The sequence below is a fragment of the Sarcophilus harrisii genome, chromosome 4 (genome assembly GCF_902635505.1).
Source record: "Sarcophilus harrisii chromosome 4, mSarHar1.11, whole genome shotgun sequence".
NCBI lineage: Eukaryota > Metazoa > Chordata > Mammalia > Dasyuromorphia > Dasyuridae > Sarcophilus > Sarcophilus harrisii.
The window spans coordinates 461308637-461322733 of NC_045429.1; the positions used below are offsets into that span (position 1 = coordinate 461308637).

Genomic DNA, 14097 nt, shown 5'->3' on the forward strand with positions numbered 1-14097 from the left:
ATACTGGTTTATGTTTATCAACTTCACTGGCCCCTAATTTCCTTTCTTTTCACCTATGATACAACATCAAACTCAAAATCACCCAGTATCTTCTGAATACAGAAAAAAATACATATATATCAAGCTTTTTACTCTAGAGCAAGTATAATTTCTGAAATTTGGGGTATTATTTCTACTTCTTTGCTATCACAGGAGACAATTTTGACATTTAAAGAGATACATTTATTTGGTTATTTTCTCAATAAAATAAGAATAAAAATGTAACCACATTACATCTCACAGGATCAAACCATAGTTTCAGAGTCTATGGTGACGGCGAGAAAGGGGCTCAATAGTTTCCCTTCCTTAATGTGAGCAACACCACTATAGACTAAGCCTCCACTTGAATGTCACTGGACGGTCTCATCAAAACTCTTCGATTTTGTTTTCTTTTCCCTCCATATTCTGTGCAAGTCCAGCCAGAATACAGAGCCTACCCTGTCTCAGGATCTCAGACCAATGACATACCAGACAATTAAGACATTTCTATACCTTTCCTATGCTTGAGTCCAAGGACAATGACACATGGTTTATGGATCCAGCATAGATATGCATTTTCTATATATTACAAATGCCAGTGGAAAATGGCTTGTGTCCACAAACTTCTTTCTTGCCCAATCGGTGATTCTCTATTCCATGACTTTTAACTGTGGATGAACTAAAGTTTTACTGACTTTTACCCTAAATTATAAGGAGTGATAATTTTCCATAATATTTGGAAGGGACCGCAATTCTCCACAAGAATCTAATGGATTACATGCTTAAATTATAGTTATCCAAACTTTTCTTGAAGACTTTCTAAAATGTAAAAAGTCATTGACCCTTGAGGCAGCTGCTAGAAGATGCTTAGGAAACAATTCTCTGAGTGGAGCCTAAATTTGTCTCCTTGAATATTCTATCCACCTCTCCAACTATTGCCTTATGGATCCAAGTTGAAAAAGTCTAATCCTTCTTTTCCAAAGCAGCCTTACAAATCGTTCAAGTCAGCCATCATTCCCATCTTTGAGCCTTTTCTTCTTTAGGTTAAAAGGTTCTAATTCCTTCAACTGTTCCTCATAAGGCACAGGCTTCAGACCTTTCACACCCAGGTACCCTGTTCTAGATTTTCTTCTACTCATCAATGTCCTTTGTTACCACATGCAGTGCTCTGAGATAAATCAGCATTTCCAAATTTAAATGAAGCACTCTTTTAGCTCCAAAATCTTTAAACAAAAACCTTTGCTTAAGCCTTTACCCTCCCAATGATTGCATCTTTCCTCTAAGGTTTGTCTAGATATAGATATAGCTAAACTATAACTCATTCATTTATTTATTCATTCGTTCTCTTTTCAGGTCTGACAATTAGAACACCAGATAGTAAGGGATGAGTCTTCAAATCTTTCTCCTTATACCTCATCTTTATTTGGAGAAACTATTTGGTGACTATTAAAGGTGGAAATCAGCCAGTAGGGGCCCACTATGAATCACACAGTACCGTGACCAGCAATAACCTTCATTGCCATAAAAACTCCAACTTTGGAACCCAGAAAGGGGATTAAGACTGAAGGGAATGAAAAAAAAATGGACTACAACATTTTGAAGGCTACAGTACGCTCCATGTAACATGAGGATATAGGAAAAGTTTTTTGTTCTGAACTAAGTTCCCAACTGGTACTTTGCATCTTAGCACTGACTGACACCATCAATAGTACCCTATTCAGTTCCATTTCTTTCCTTTCCCAATAGCTCTCTCCTCCTCACAGCTCCTGGGAGCTGAACAAGTCTATTTGATCCAATTCTAATTTATTTTAATTTTCTTTTTTACAAGTATGTACTTATTGAAATTCTATATCTGTATTTCATTGCCTGTGAATTGTATCCATCTCAAAGTGCAAGAATATAGTGACGTGAGCGGACAATTGTTGATAATTCTTAACCCAGGACTGGATTTCATATGATTTTTTATCAAATTGGATGTTTTAAAGACACTTGTTATCAAAACTCTGAACAGAGATAATGTGGAATAGCTGGGCTTAAAATAAGGAGGACCTCAATTCCAATCCTACATAGGAAACTCTGAAAAGGATACTTGGCAAAACAGTTACTTCATCTCTGTGGACCTCAGTTTCATCATTTGGAAAATGGGACTAATAGCATTTACCTCACAAGAATGCAAAATAAAATCTGTAAAGAGCTTTGTAAACCTTAATGTGCTGTGGAAGTATGAGCCACCTGCAGTTTCCTTGCATAAGATGGAGGGCAAGAAAAAGCAGGTCTATCCTGAGCCCCACTCAGGTAGGTTTATTGCAGACCAGCGTGGGAAGGATTTCATTAGACCAGTGTCTCCCTCACAGCAGAGGGCCATTGCACAAACCCCATGGACACAACGAAACTGTTGATTTCCTCCATTTGAAAGCCACTGAAATTAAATCTACCACATTATGGAAAACTTGACTAAGATATTAACTTTGTATGATCCAGAAACGTTTCACAGGCTGAGTTTTGTTTCTCCCACCCTCTCGTTCCAGACCGGAATTATGCTTCTTCAGCCAAACAGTGCTTTAAGCTGCATTAGCTGAAAGCCTGGAAGTTTGTACCACAAACACAAATTCACTTACTAAGCTTGAGAGATCAACTCAACTGGAAAGAGACAGGCAGTCAATAACCTGGGTCTAAGCTTGTCACCGGATATCTAAGATCCATGGGACCTCAGAAGCTGTCTGGCCCCATCCCAGCTGTTTTCTCTTTTTCACTTGTGTATATCTATTTCTTTTTTTTTAATGTCATCACCATCAGTAGAAAGAACATGAAATTTGAAGACAGGGGTTCTGAGTTGGAATCCAGTTATGCTATTCACTGATTGGGTGATATCTCGCAAGTCTTCACAATTCTAAATTGGTGAAAATGACTTTTTGAGCCTCAGTTTCTCTGCCTGTAAATGATAGGATGGTACTAGATGACCCCAAAGGTCTCTTTTTACTCCAAATTCTGTTTTCTACCTAAGAATGTGGAAATATCAATAGAAGTACCCTTGAGTTCTGGATCTCTGAATGTAAAGGCTTTTTAAAGAAACTCTTGGCAATGATATGAGCCAATTGCTAAGGTTAATGAACAAGAATAGAGGTAGGTTAGTCTATGAATGTGGCTCATTGACAACTCATCCCCATTCCAGCAGGTGGTAGCTGAACCGTGTAGAACATTGTAGTGAAGATGGAATCGTTTCCGAGAGCCTTCTTTCATCTTCATTTCTCACCTACACATTTCTCAAGTCATTCCATGAGAGCGCCAAGGCTGAAGATGAAGGCATGAAGGGAGAAGAGATAAGCAGAAGGATTAATGCAAACCTGCTTTTTTCCCTCAACTTAAATATTGGCTTATCTCATCATATGGCTTTAAATTGCTCATGTTTTGTCGATGTGAAACTTTTACTCAAAAATAAAAGTCGCCCTTGGAGGAAGAAGATGACTGGGGAAATATTTTGGAGCAGGAGTGTCTCTCTGCGCTGGCATGGGGCTGTCCACTGGGCAGGAGGAAGTCTCCCCAGGATCCCATGGGTCTGTTGTTCAAGCCATGTAAGTTTCCTGCCTGGGAAAAAGGAAAATGAAGAAATTATTCATTGTATCTAAGAAGTAAAGTATGGTAGGAAAGTTTGCACAGAAATTCAAAGATAATATCCTGGATTCTACAAGGGCTGGTATTTGTTATTTTGAAGAGAGAAACCTCTTTAATACAATATCACATCTGACAGGAATGGAAGGATTGAAATATTGAACACGGAAACATTTTCCCTGAGGACTTGCCAGGCTAATGGGGTAAAGGATACTAACTAAGTGTCTTTTGGCTCCATTCCATCTGCATGGGCTCCATTTTCCTACAAGAGCTGCTGCAGCTGTTTAAATGAAATTCCCCTTTTGCACTGAATTGTTATATAGCATAGACCCCATCCAATGCCTTGCCCATCAGAGCTACAAAGGATTGGCAAGTGAATGAGTGAACCGACTGCTCCATTCCAGACAGCCTGCCGGAGCCCAGAATCCTCATGTGCGTGATTTTACACTTATTTGTCCAGAGAAGAGACAAGGACTGGGGAAGAGGAACTTGCATAAGAATCAACAGGATGACATGGCGGGCAGGACGAGTCCTTTGGCTACATTAAGAGGGTCTGTGATAATTCCGATAATTAGATGGCGATATCAGTGCCATCCTCTGCCCTGGCCAAACACTACACAGAATATGGTCACTTGATAAACTAGAAATCATCAAGAGAAGGTCCTCAGAATGGTGAACAATCATCCAAGACTGACTGGAGAGCATTCACATGCTGAGCCTTCACCAACCTGGCGCCTCCCCCGAACACTTTCCAGATGATTCAGAAAACTTCCTAAAATCTGGTACATGAAAGGCAGTGTAGCTGTGGCTCTCTGGGCTGACAGTGGAATTCAAGAGACTGCACGTCCCATTTCTGCAAAACTCAGCCTGTGAAACGTTTCTGGATCGTACAAAGTTAATATCTTAGTCAAGTTTTCCATAATGTGGTAGATCTAATTTGGCTGCTTGATTCCAGGGAAGTCACTTAATGTCTAAATACATTTAGGAAAACCCTTTAAAATAACAATTGGCGGGCAGTCACTGATCTGCATTGGTTAAGGAAGTCATCCTGGACTTCCCAAAACCAGTGAACTCCTAAGTCTGGTTCCTCCAAAATGGGACCTACTCCTTTTGAATCTCACTCTGAGATTCCTCAGTTTCCAAAATGAGCTTTTCCCTATAATCCCTAGCAGTGCAGGCTGGTGAGCAGACTCCCTGATCTGGATTGCTAGAACATGTAGCATAACGTTCTGTGAATTATACGAGATGATACATTATTGTACCTATGCTTATAATTGTTACAACATGACTGGAAAAGGCCGGTCCAGCTGTACAAATGTGCTTCAGGGACACACCGTATTGGAAATAGCCAATGAGCATTCTGCTTTCTGAGTAGCATCCGGGTTAACTGCCATGCCATCCACCCAGAACTCACCAGGCATCCATCTCCATTAATGAGATAGTCCGAAGTGAAATTCTGCAGTGGAAACGTGCCCTCAGGAGAAATGGATGAAGAAGGTTTTGAAGGAATGGGGTGACATCTGCAGGGGTGTGAGAATCTTTGTCCAGGTTCCATCTCAGCTTCAGTCCCAAGACTTTGGACGGTATCCATATTGTCTAACTTATCTCCCTTGACCCGGGTCAGGGACTTGTTAGAGCATCGCCAGTCATTTCTTGAGTGGAGCGGTGGTCCAGGGCTATTCCTTGCCTGGCCCAGAAGTTTTGTTTGAGTTGAGTACTGAACCCTGGAGATGTGGTTTGGCCATAAATTGCCACCTAGAATTTGCTGAATGGGTGAATCACAGCTCTGAATCCTCTTCATAAATAAGCTCTGGTCGGTGTTAGCTTGTGGAAGGGTTTCTGATTCTAAGGGGCCATGGCCATGGAATTGCTCTGGTTGAACGTGAAGTTGGTTGGGGGGCTGATGCTGAAATGAGGGTTGGAGACCTCCAGGCTGTGATATCAAATGACTCTCCGGCTGCTGTTGACTTTGTTTGGGATTTTCTAAGGATTGATGAGAAAAGGGGGAACTCAGAAGGCCTGAGCTATTGGATGGTGGCCACGGCTGCTGGAGCCGTCCAGGTGACTGTGTGAAATGAGCAGACAGAGCGTGAGATGTCACTGACGGCTGCCTCCATGATTCCCAACTGTTCTGGTGATGGCTCTCATTTGCCACAGGCTCCCAAGGAAGGAGACATGGCTGCTTCTGGCTTACACCATGCTGGTCCATTGTATTTGGAAGGCACAGAATCTGGGCTACCTGGATGGGTTGTGGTTCTTGGGATAAATGAAGTAGATATTGATGTGCCATTTGAGAATCGTGAACATCAGGTTCTTGGCTTGGGCTCGACAAGGAATGAGTTTTCAAGGAAGCCTGGGAATCCTCAACCTGCTCCTCCTCACTTTTGTTTAAGAGGAAGCCATGAACATGGGACACAATTTCCCTGTTTGTTAACACATCTTTAAGAGATGGACTAGAGCTTGGAATCTCCCCTCCCTTCACCTTCCACTCATCCAGCAGCAGGAGCTCTAGCTCCTCAGCATTAAGCCCCAGGTTTTCCAGAGCACCCAATAGCTCATTATTGGAGCAGTTCTCATCATAGTCGAGAGAGAGGGAATCCAGGGTAGTTAGAAGGGCAGCTCCTTGATTCAAATCAGCCAATTCTTTCTGCTCATCCTCTGAGGAAATCATCTTTGAAGATCCATCCAGAATGTCTCCCACTAGCTTAGCCACCAAGGGATCTTCAATCTGACTGAAGCCTAATTCTGGAGTCACACCTGCACGTGACACATAGACAGCTGCGTCCTGTCGCATCATGGCCCCAAGAAGTGAATTAGGAGCTGGGGGATCTTTCTGACTCCTTTCTCCTTTGGGAGACTTTTTGAATTTAGGAATTTTCCCTGGAGTTTGGAAAGGGGCAGGAAAAGCAGGATCTGGATGGGTGGCTTGGTACAGAAGGGCTTCCCCAGTAAGAAAGGTAAAAGGGTGGTGGAGGGACCTTTTCTGAAGGTGCTCACCTCCTTCTTCATCCCTGCAGAGGAGGAAATAGCAACATTTTCAAAAAACACAATAAATATGCAGTTTCTCCACATAGAATTCCTAATCAGTGTCAAGAGAATGGCTTTGTCTCTTGGCATCTGGCAGAGTTGATTGGCTAATGGAGGATCCATCCTGCCCCCCCCCCCCTTAATTTCTTAGCTGTCTGGGCACCTGAGAAGGAAATGCACAGCTGCAAGAGAAGCTTGGTACTCACACAAGAGGCCTTTGGGTGGCGATGATGTAATCAGGCTTGCCATTTCTGTAGACAAGTCTGGCGTTAGACTGGACCCATCGCCAACGATTTTCTTTGGTCAGGAGACGAAATACCGTCAGACCGCTTTCCCCAGTTCTCATCACTAGGAAACATGTGAATGGTTAAGATTAATAAGATTATCATCTTAGGTCTTTAACAAACTAAAATTTTCTAGACATTATCCGATTTGATTCTGGTGATAAACTGTGAGAGGGGTACCATGGGAATCATTATTCTTTTTTTCCCCTGAGGGAATTAGGATTAAGTGACTTGCCCAGGGTCACACACACACAGGTAGGAAATGTTAAGTGTCTTGAGACCAGATTTGAACTCAGGTCCTCCTGACTTCAGGGCTGATGCTCTATCCACTGAACCAACTAGCTGCCCCCCAAGTCATCATTCTCTTGTGCCAGATGAGGAAACTCAGTCCAAGAAATGGCAAGTTATTGCTTCATGGTTGGACAACTAAATGTCACAATCAGAATTTGATCCCGGGTTACCCTGACTTCTGGTAGAGGCATCCCTCATTGCCTTGGAACCTTTAATAAGTCATTTATTTTATTTAAAATTCTCACATCTAGAGCTGGAAGGCACCTTAGGGATCAGGCTGTCAACCCCATTCCTTTTCCATATGAGGAAACTGGGGCCAGAAAAATTACAAGATTTTTCTAGAGCCATACAGAGAGTAAGTGGCAAAGACCTGATTTAAGCCCAGGGTCTCTGATTCGAAAATATCTGCTCTCATTGACTCACTGAAATCTGTATGCATCTGATTTATTTTTCTCCTCATACCATGTCTGTCCCTTAGGAGGCATACAGCATAGGGACTTAATATCTGTTGACTTGAACTGAATTTTCTTGTTTTTTTAATTATAAAAAATTATGACATTAACTTTATTTTACAACTGGGAGAGTCCACTAATGAAACCTAAGTTCCCTGAAAGCAGAGACTGTTTAACCCCCTATCCTTGCACCTCTGGTGCCTCAGACAGAACTTCATCATTGGAAGCTTCGGTTTGGTTTTTCTAATCCCCAAAAAAGGAGCAGAAGGAAATGCAGATGTTTAGTCTGGAGAAGATGTGAGGTTGAGCTTGGAGTGGGCTTCGAAGAGTGGTCGCCAGAAGGTGGAATAGCGTGTTCTGCTTGTTCTCTAAAAGCAGAACCAGATGTGGCCAGTACCTCTCTTTGACTTCTACTGGCTGCTCTGGGTTCTGCCTTTTGGGGAACAAGCAAAACATGCTATTCCACCTTCTGGGTCTCACTCTTCAAAGCCCACTCCAAGCTCAAACCCAGATCTTCTCCAGATGAAACATCTGCATTTCTTCTTCTGCTTTTTATCTGACATCATTTCAGATCGACAGGCACTTTCTGAAGTCGATTGAGCAAATATTATTGTTCCCATTTTGTAGATGAGAAAGTTAAGGTCCATAGAGATAAAACTACTTGCTTGATTTGCCCGCAGATGGTTTACCAACTAAGGATCTAAACGTGTAGCTTTCAAACCAGAGGCTCATGCCCTCAAAGCGTTTCTAGGTACAGCTGGACACTGACAGCAGATTTGAGGGAGATAAACCAGTTCCCTCCTTCTGCCCTACTGAACAGCAGCAGAATATTCAGAAGTACATGGACAATGTGTCCATGCCCATCTGCAGCTATGAAAGGGAAGGAGTAAGCCACTTAACTCAGTTTGCCTCAGTTTCCTTATCTGTAAAAATGAACTAGAGAAAGAAATGATAATCCACTTCAGTATCTTTGCCCCCAAAATCCAAATAGGTCACAGTGATTAAAAACAACTGAACCATGACATGTGCCATCTTAAACACTGGAGCAATAAAGGGGCTGCCTGGGAAATGGGCGCATTACCCCTCACCAGAAGGAGCTCTTTGATAGGAGGCTTATCGGGAAGGTTGTAGTTCAGATCTGGGTGACTCTGAGAAGGCGAATTTCCAAAATTCTCAAAAACTGAGAATTCCTCTCATCTTGGGACGAGATGCCCCTGGGGTCCCTTTTAGCTCTGAGACCCTCCATTTTGTAACTTAATATTCCAATACCCCAATGGACTTGTGATTGATTTATGAAAAACTGTAAACTACAGGTCCTCCATGGCTGCCCATCCCATGCCCCCTCCTCAAACTGCTCCCCAGGGCACCGTAACTAACACCCCTCCAGAAAGGCAGTGGTGGGCTACCCAGGAGTTCAGGCACCATGCTGGCCGGAGCCTGGGTAATGCCCCAGAACATGAAGACCCACTCTTGGTGCTGTTGCCTGATATCACGTGCTTGTTAGTGATCTGACAGCTAGAGAGTCTGCAAGGAACTGTTCCCCTTTTGGAGGATGATAAATCAACACAGTCATGTTCCTTTTAGCAAGAGGGGCAGGGCAGAACAGAGGCCGGGCAGGGCTCTCGACTCTTACTCCGGATGTGCTTCTCGGCACAGTAGAGCATGTCAGCAGCGTGGATAAACTGATAGCCGGTTCCTCGCATGCGCAACTCCGCTTCTGTGTATCCGAGCACTAGCTTCCCTCTAGGAAGAAGAGGCACAGGGGAGGTCACAGAGCAAGCCGACATCACCCCCACTTCTCTAATTCTGGTGCACAAAAAAGCATTTTCCTCTGTTCAAAAGATGGAACTTATTCCCATTTTGTAGACGAGACAGAGAGAGGCAACATGATCTATCTCTTCATTAGACCTTTCCCTTCCAGCTTAGCCAGACCAACCTGACCTCAGTCTCTTCCAGGTCATATGTGTATATACATACATACGTACATATATACACACATACATATAAAGCTTTTTATTTCCAAAACTCGTGCATAGATAGTTTTCAGCATTCACCCTTGCAAAACCTTGTGTTCCAATTTTTTCTCCCTCCCTTCTCCTCACTCCCTCCCCTAGATGGCGAGTGATCCAATATATGTTAAACATGTGCACTTCTTCTATACATATTTCCCCACTTATGATCCAAGTCAGCCTTTAAATACCCGGGATCACCCGCCGACCTCAATGGGGCAGCGGAGCAGGACGGATGCATCGGAGAGCGGCAGCCACTGGGGTCAGCTCCCACCAGCCCTGCCCTCGTGCTTACTTAGCGTCACAGGCCACAGGTGTAAAGTCCAGTTTGTGCTTGGTCCGGAAGGTCAGCGTTTTTGTTCTGATCTCCAGAATGGATGCAGGCTGCAGAGGCGTAGAGATGGCAAAAAGCGCCAGCTGAGGGGGCACTGGGGAACCATTCTTGGATCTGTGGTTCTGCCCATGGAGGGGTTTCAACCTGCCTTGGAGGCTTAAAGCCTGCAGAAAAAGAATTACAGCTTAAATGTGTGTGTATTTACATATAGACACATGTATTCAAATTTATATACCATATGTTACACATAACATTGTGTACTATAACAACACACTGGAGTTTTATATAATTTTACATATGGTCTATTACATGACATAATCTAACATAACATGACATCACATGATCAAATATAATATAATGTGCTAAATTAATATATTCAACATAGGATATGATTTTTGGATTTGGCTCTGCTCCTGAGATGATCACATTTGCATGAATCACCCCAAGGTTACAATTTCTTCTTATTCTAGTGACTGGGTTGAATTGATTCATGCTATTTTTTCCATTCTGCTCATGGTCAAATTACACCCCGATTTAGGGACTGAGCTTTTCTCCAGGAGCTGCCTTCTCTTCACAATTCAATCCCTCCCCCTGTTCCAACAATTAACGCTTTTTTTAGTTTGATAACGATGTGCCTTCTCCTTTGCTGGACTTTATATTGCACCAAACTCGGTGTAATCACAATAGCTCAGAATATATAATATAATCACAACTGCTCAGAATCCTCAGTTAGGAATGTTCTGAACATCCAGGCAGAGCTTGGTCCCTCTGGTCTAACTTAAATGTGTTCATTTCTCAGTAACTACTGAGCTCTTTAAGCTACAGTCGGGGAAGGCAGTTTACATTGTCCTGGTGCATCCCGGGCCCCAGTGGCTCTTTTCCACACATATTTACTTTATTTTAAATGTTCCTTTTCATCATGAACTCAACAATCATTATTAAATGCCCCAATATACAAAGACGATTATATGAATGACAGTCTATTTTTAGCATAAATTTCTATATCTATATTAGAATAATAGCTTTTTTATTTTTCAAAATAAATGCAAACATAGTTTTTAACACTCACTCTTGTAAAATCTTGTGTTTCAAGTTGTTTTTTTTTCCCTTCTTACCAACCTTCTCCTTTCCCTAGATGGCAAGTAATCTAATATAGGTTAAATATGTGCAATTCTTCCAAATATATTTCCACATTTATCATTCTGTGTAAGAAAATTCAGATCAAAAAAGGGGGGGAATGAGAAAGACAAAAAAAAAACCCAAGCCCACAATAACAACAAAAAAGGTGAAAAAATTATGCTTCAAACCACATTCAGTCCCATAGTCCTATTTTTGGATACAGATGGCTCTCTCCATCCAAGTCTATTGAAATTGGCCTGAATGACATCAATATAAATTTAAACTTAAAAAGGTAGTAATAAAGGGCCTTGCTTAACACAGTTTTAAGTCACCTAAACTTTCTCAGTGTTAGTTTCCTCATTTGTATAGATAAGGATGATGGGGATATAATGTATAATGGGGATAATAATAGCTTCTTCCTCTCAGAGTTGTTGCTAGAATCAAATGAAGTAGCATTCATAAAGTGTTTTGTCATTCTAAAAGTACCAGATAAATATTATCAGGGCCTCTAAGGTCCCATCTGGTCTTATGACACTAAGTCCCTGCTCTGTCTGGCCTCCATTTCCTTCTCTGTAAAATGAGGAGATAAAACAAAATGATCTCTAAAGCCTCTTCTAGCTCTAGATCCTTTGGTCCATCACAAGGTTATGAAAGAGCAGATCATTTCATATAATTCACAGACCAAAGGAAAATGTCATCCTGAAGAAAGAGGAGGTGTGGCTACTGAGTCAAGCTAGCAAGAGTGGGATGTGAACACTCTTACTCTACACCCTTCAGTTCCATTTGCATCACACTGAAGGATTAAACACATTTTCCACTGAGCTGTCTAGATCATGCTCCAATGGGGCCATGACTTACCCGAAACCCTGAGGAGTTATCCAGCAGGCACCGGAAGCGGCAGACAAAGCTCCGTTCCAGGAGGGCTGAGTTCTCTGGAGGGAGCTCCTCTGTTTTGTCACTGCTACCAGATGGGCTGGACGTTGTTTCACCTGAACAGCACAGGAAGAGGAATGACCAGAGAGTCTCCATGGCCATCTAATAGAAGTCTCACTTTAATAATAAGGACAATCTGGCCCTGTGATTAATCAAGGTTTCTCCTCTGCTCCCACCTATGTTTGAGTTAGGAATGACTCACAGGTAGTAGGTGAGAGAATCTCTGTGAAAAAGAAATGGAGGGTGAGTTCCCACCTGTTGCTTTCTGGTACATATAACATGAGGCAGAGGATGAATCCTACAATATAGAATGCTGCATATAGAGGTCCCTGTTCCATGGGCAGCTTGTGACCACATTGTCGCCCTTTCTGGAATGTACTACCCCACCTACCCATCAAGAACCATATTGAAAATAGCAAATGCCTAAAAGAGGAAGGGGCCGCTGCCTGAATTACTGAAATAGGTTATACAGCCTGTATAGAACCTGAGGAACTTTCCAGTGAGAAAAATTAAAGCCCAAAAAGGTTCATGAGCTGGTCAGATGAGAAATAAATAAGAATACGAGAAGCAGAGGAACCATTGGATTGCCCAAGACCATAATGAACAGGAGCTCTCCAATGTAGTGGCAGGATCTTCTATGCAACAACATGAACAAGAACTACATTGATAAAAAGAAATCTTTCCCAGAGTGCCCTAGGAAATCTGGGGCACTCTAATGCCAAACATTTTTATCAATGACTTGGATAAAGGTAGATGCTAACAACACAAAGATAAGAAGGAAGGGCAGTTAACTCCCTGTGTGACTGAGTCAGGATCAAAAAGATCTTGACAGGCCAGAGAATTGGATTGAATCTATTAAAGATGGATTTTAATAGGAATTAATTAAAATCATATGTTTGGGTTCCAGAGATTGACTCAATAAACTCAAAACTGGAGAGATGGTGCTATAAAGAAGTCTGTCCATGAGATCCGGAACTCTGAGAAAAAATTGAAGAAAGAGAGAAAGGATTTATACATACAAATATATTAATAGCAGCTCTTTTGAGGAGTGGCCAAAAATGGGAATGAGGGTATGCTTACCTATTGGGGAACAACTAAGCCAATTATGGTATTGTGCCATAGAAATTATGAAATGGACAGTTTCAGAGAAAATTGGGAAGACCTTCATGAACTGATACAGATCCAAAAAATGAAACACATAATTGCAACAACTTGATATTTAAAAAAAAACTTGGAAAGACATAGACTCTGATCAATACAATGCCCCCAAAGGGATAAAGATGAAACCCTCCAATCTTTTTTTTTATTTAATAGCCTTTTATTTATAGGTTATATATATGGGTAACTTTATAGCATTAACAATTGCCAAACCTCTTGTTCCAATTTTTCACCTCTTACCCCCCCACCCCCTCGCCCAGATGGCAGGATGACCAGTAGATGTTAAATATATTAAAATATAAATTAGATACACAATAAGTATACATGACCAAACCGTTATTTTGCTGTACAAACAGAATCAGACTCTGAAATAGTGTACAATTAGCTTGTGAAGGAAATCAAAAATGCAGGTGGGCATAAATATAGGGATTGGGAATTCAATGTAATGGTTTTTAGTCATCTCTCAGAGTTCTTTCTCTGGGCGTAGCTGGTTCAGTTCATTACTGCTCCATTGGAAATGATTTGGTTGATCTCCTTGCTGAGGATGGCCAGGTCCATCAGAACTGGTCATCATATAGTATTGTTCTTGAAGTATATAATGATCTCCTGGTCCTGCTCATTTCATTCAGCATCAGTTCATGTAAGTCTCTCCAGGCCTTTCTGAAATCATCCTGTTGGTCATTTCTTACAGAACAATAATATTCCATAATATTCATATACCACAATTTATTCAGCCATTCTCCAACTGATGGGCATCCACTCAGTTTCCAGTTTCTAGCCACTACAAAGAGGGAAGCCCTTCAATCTTAACAGAAAGATGAAGAAATGCAGGGAGTTATCTGCATTTTGGAGCATGGGAAATG

General features: G+C 41.8%; 1 protein-coding gene across 1 annotated transcript in view; it reads right to left on the reverse strand.

Moving 5' to 3' along the window:
* Nucleotides 1-208: 208 nt before the first annotated feature.
* The window catches only part of LOC116423505 (aryl hydrocarbon receptor-like), a 59470-nt gene continuing 45581 nt past the window's right edge, over nt 209-14097 (reverse strand). Inside the window, exons 6-11 of the mRNA XM_031968260.1 lie at nt 12002-12132; nt 9986-10188; nt 9315-9424; nt 6861-7002; nt 5042-6638; nt 209-3603 (exon numbers count right to left, since the gene is read on the reverse strand). Of these exons, the coding sequence (XP_031824120.1) occupies nt 3448-3603; nt 5042-6638; nt 6861-7002; nt 9315-9424; nt 9986-10188; nt 12002-12132 (2339 nt within the window). The 3' untranslated portion in view covers nt 209-3447. The remainder of the gene's footprint in view (nt 3604-5041; nt 6639-6860; nt 7003-9314; nt 9425-9985; nt 10189-12001; nt 12133-14097) is intronic.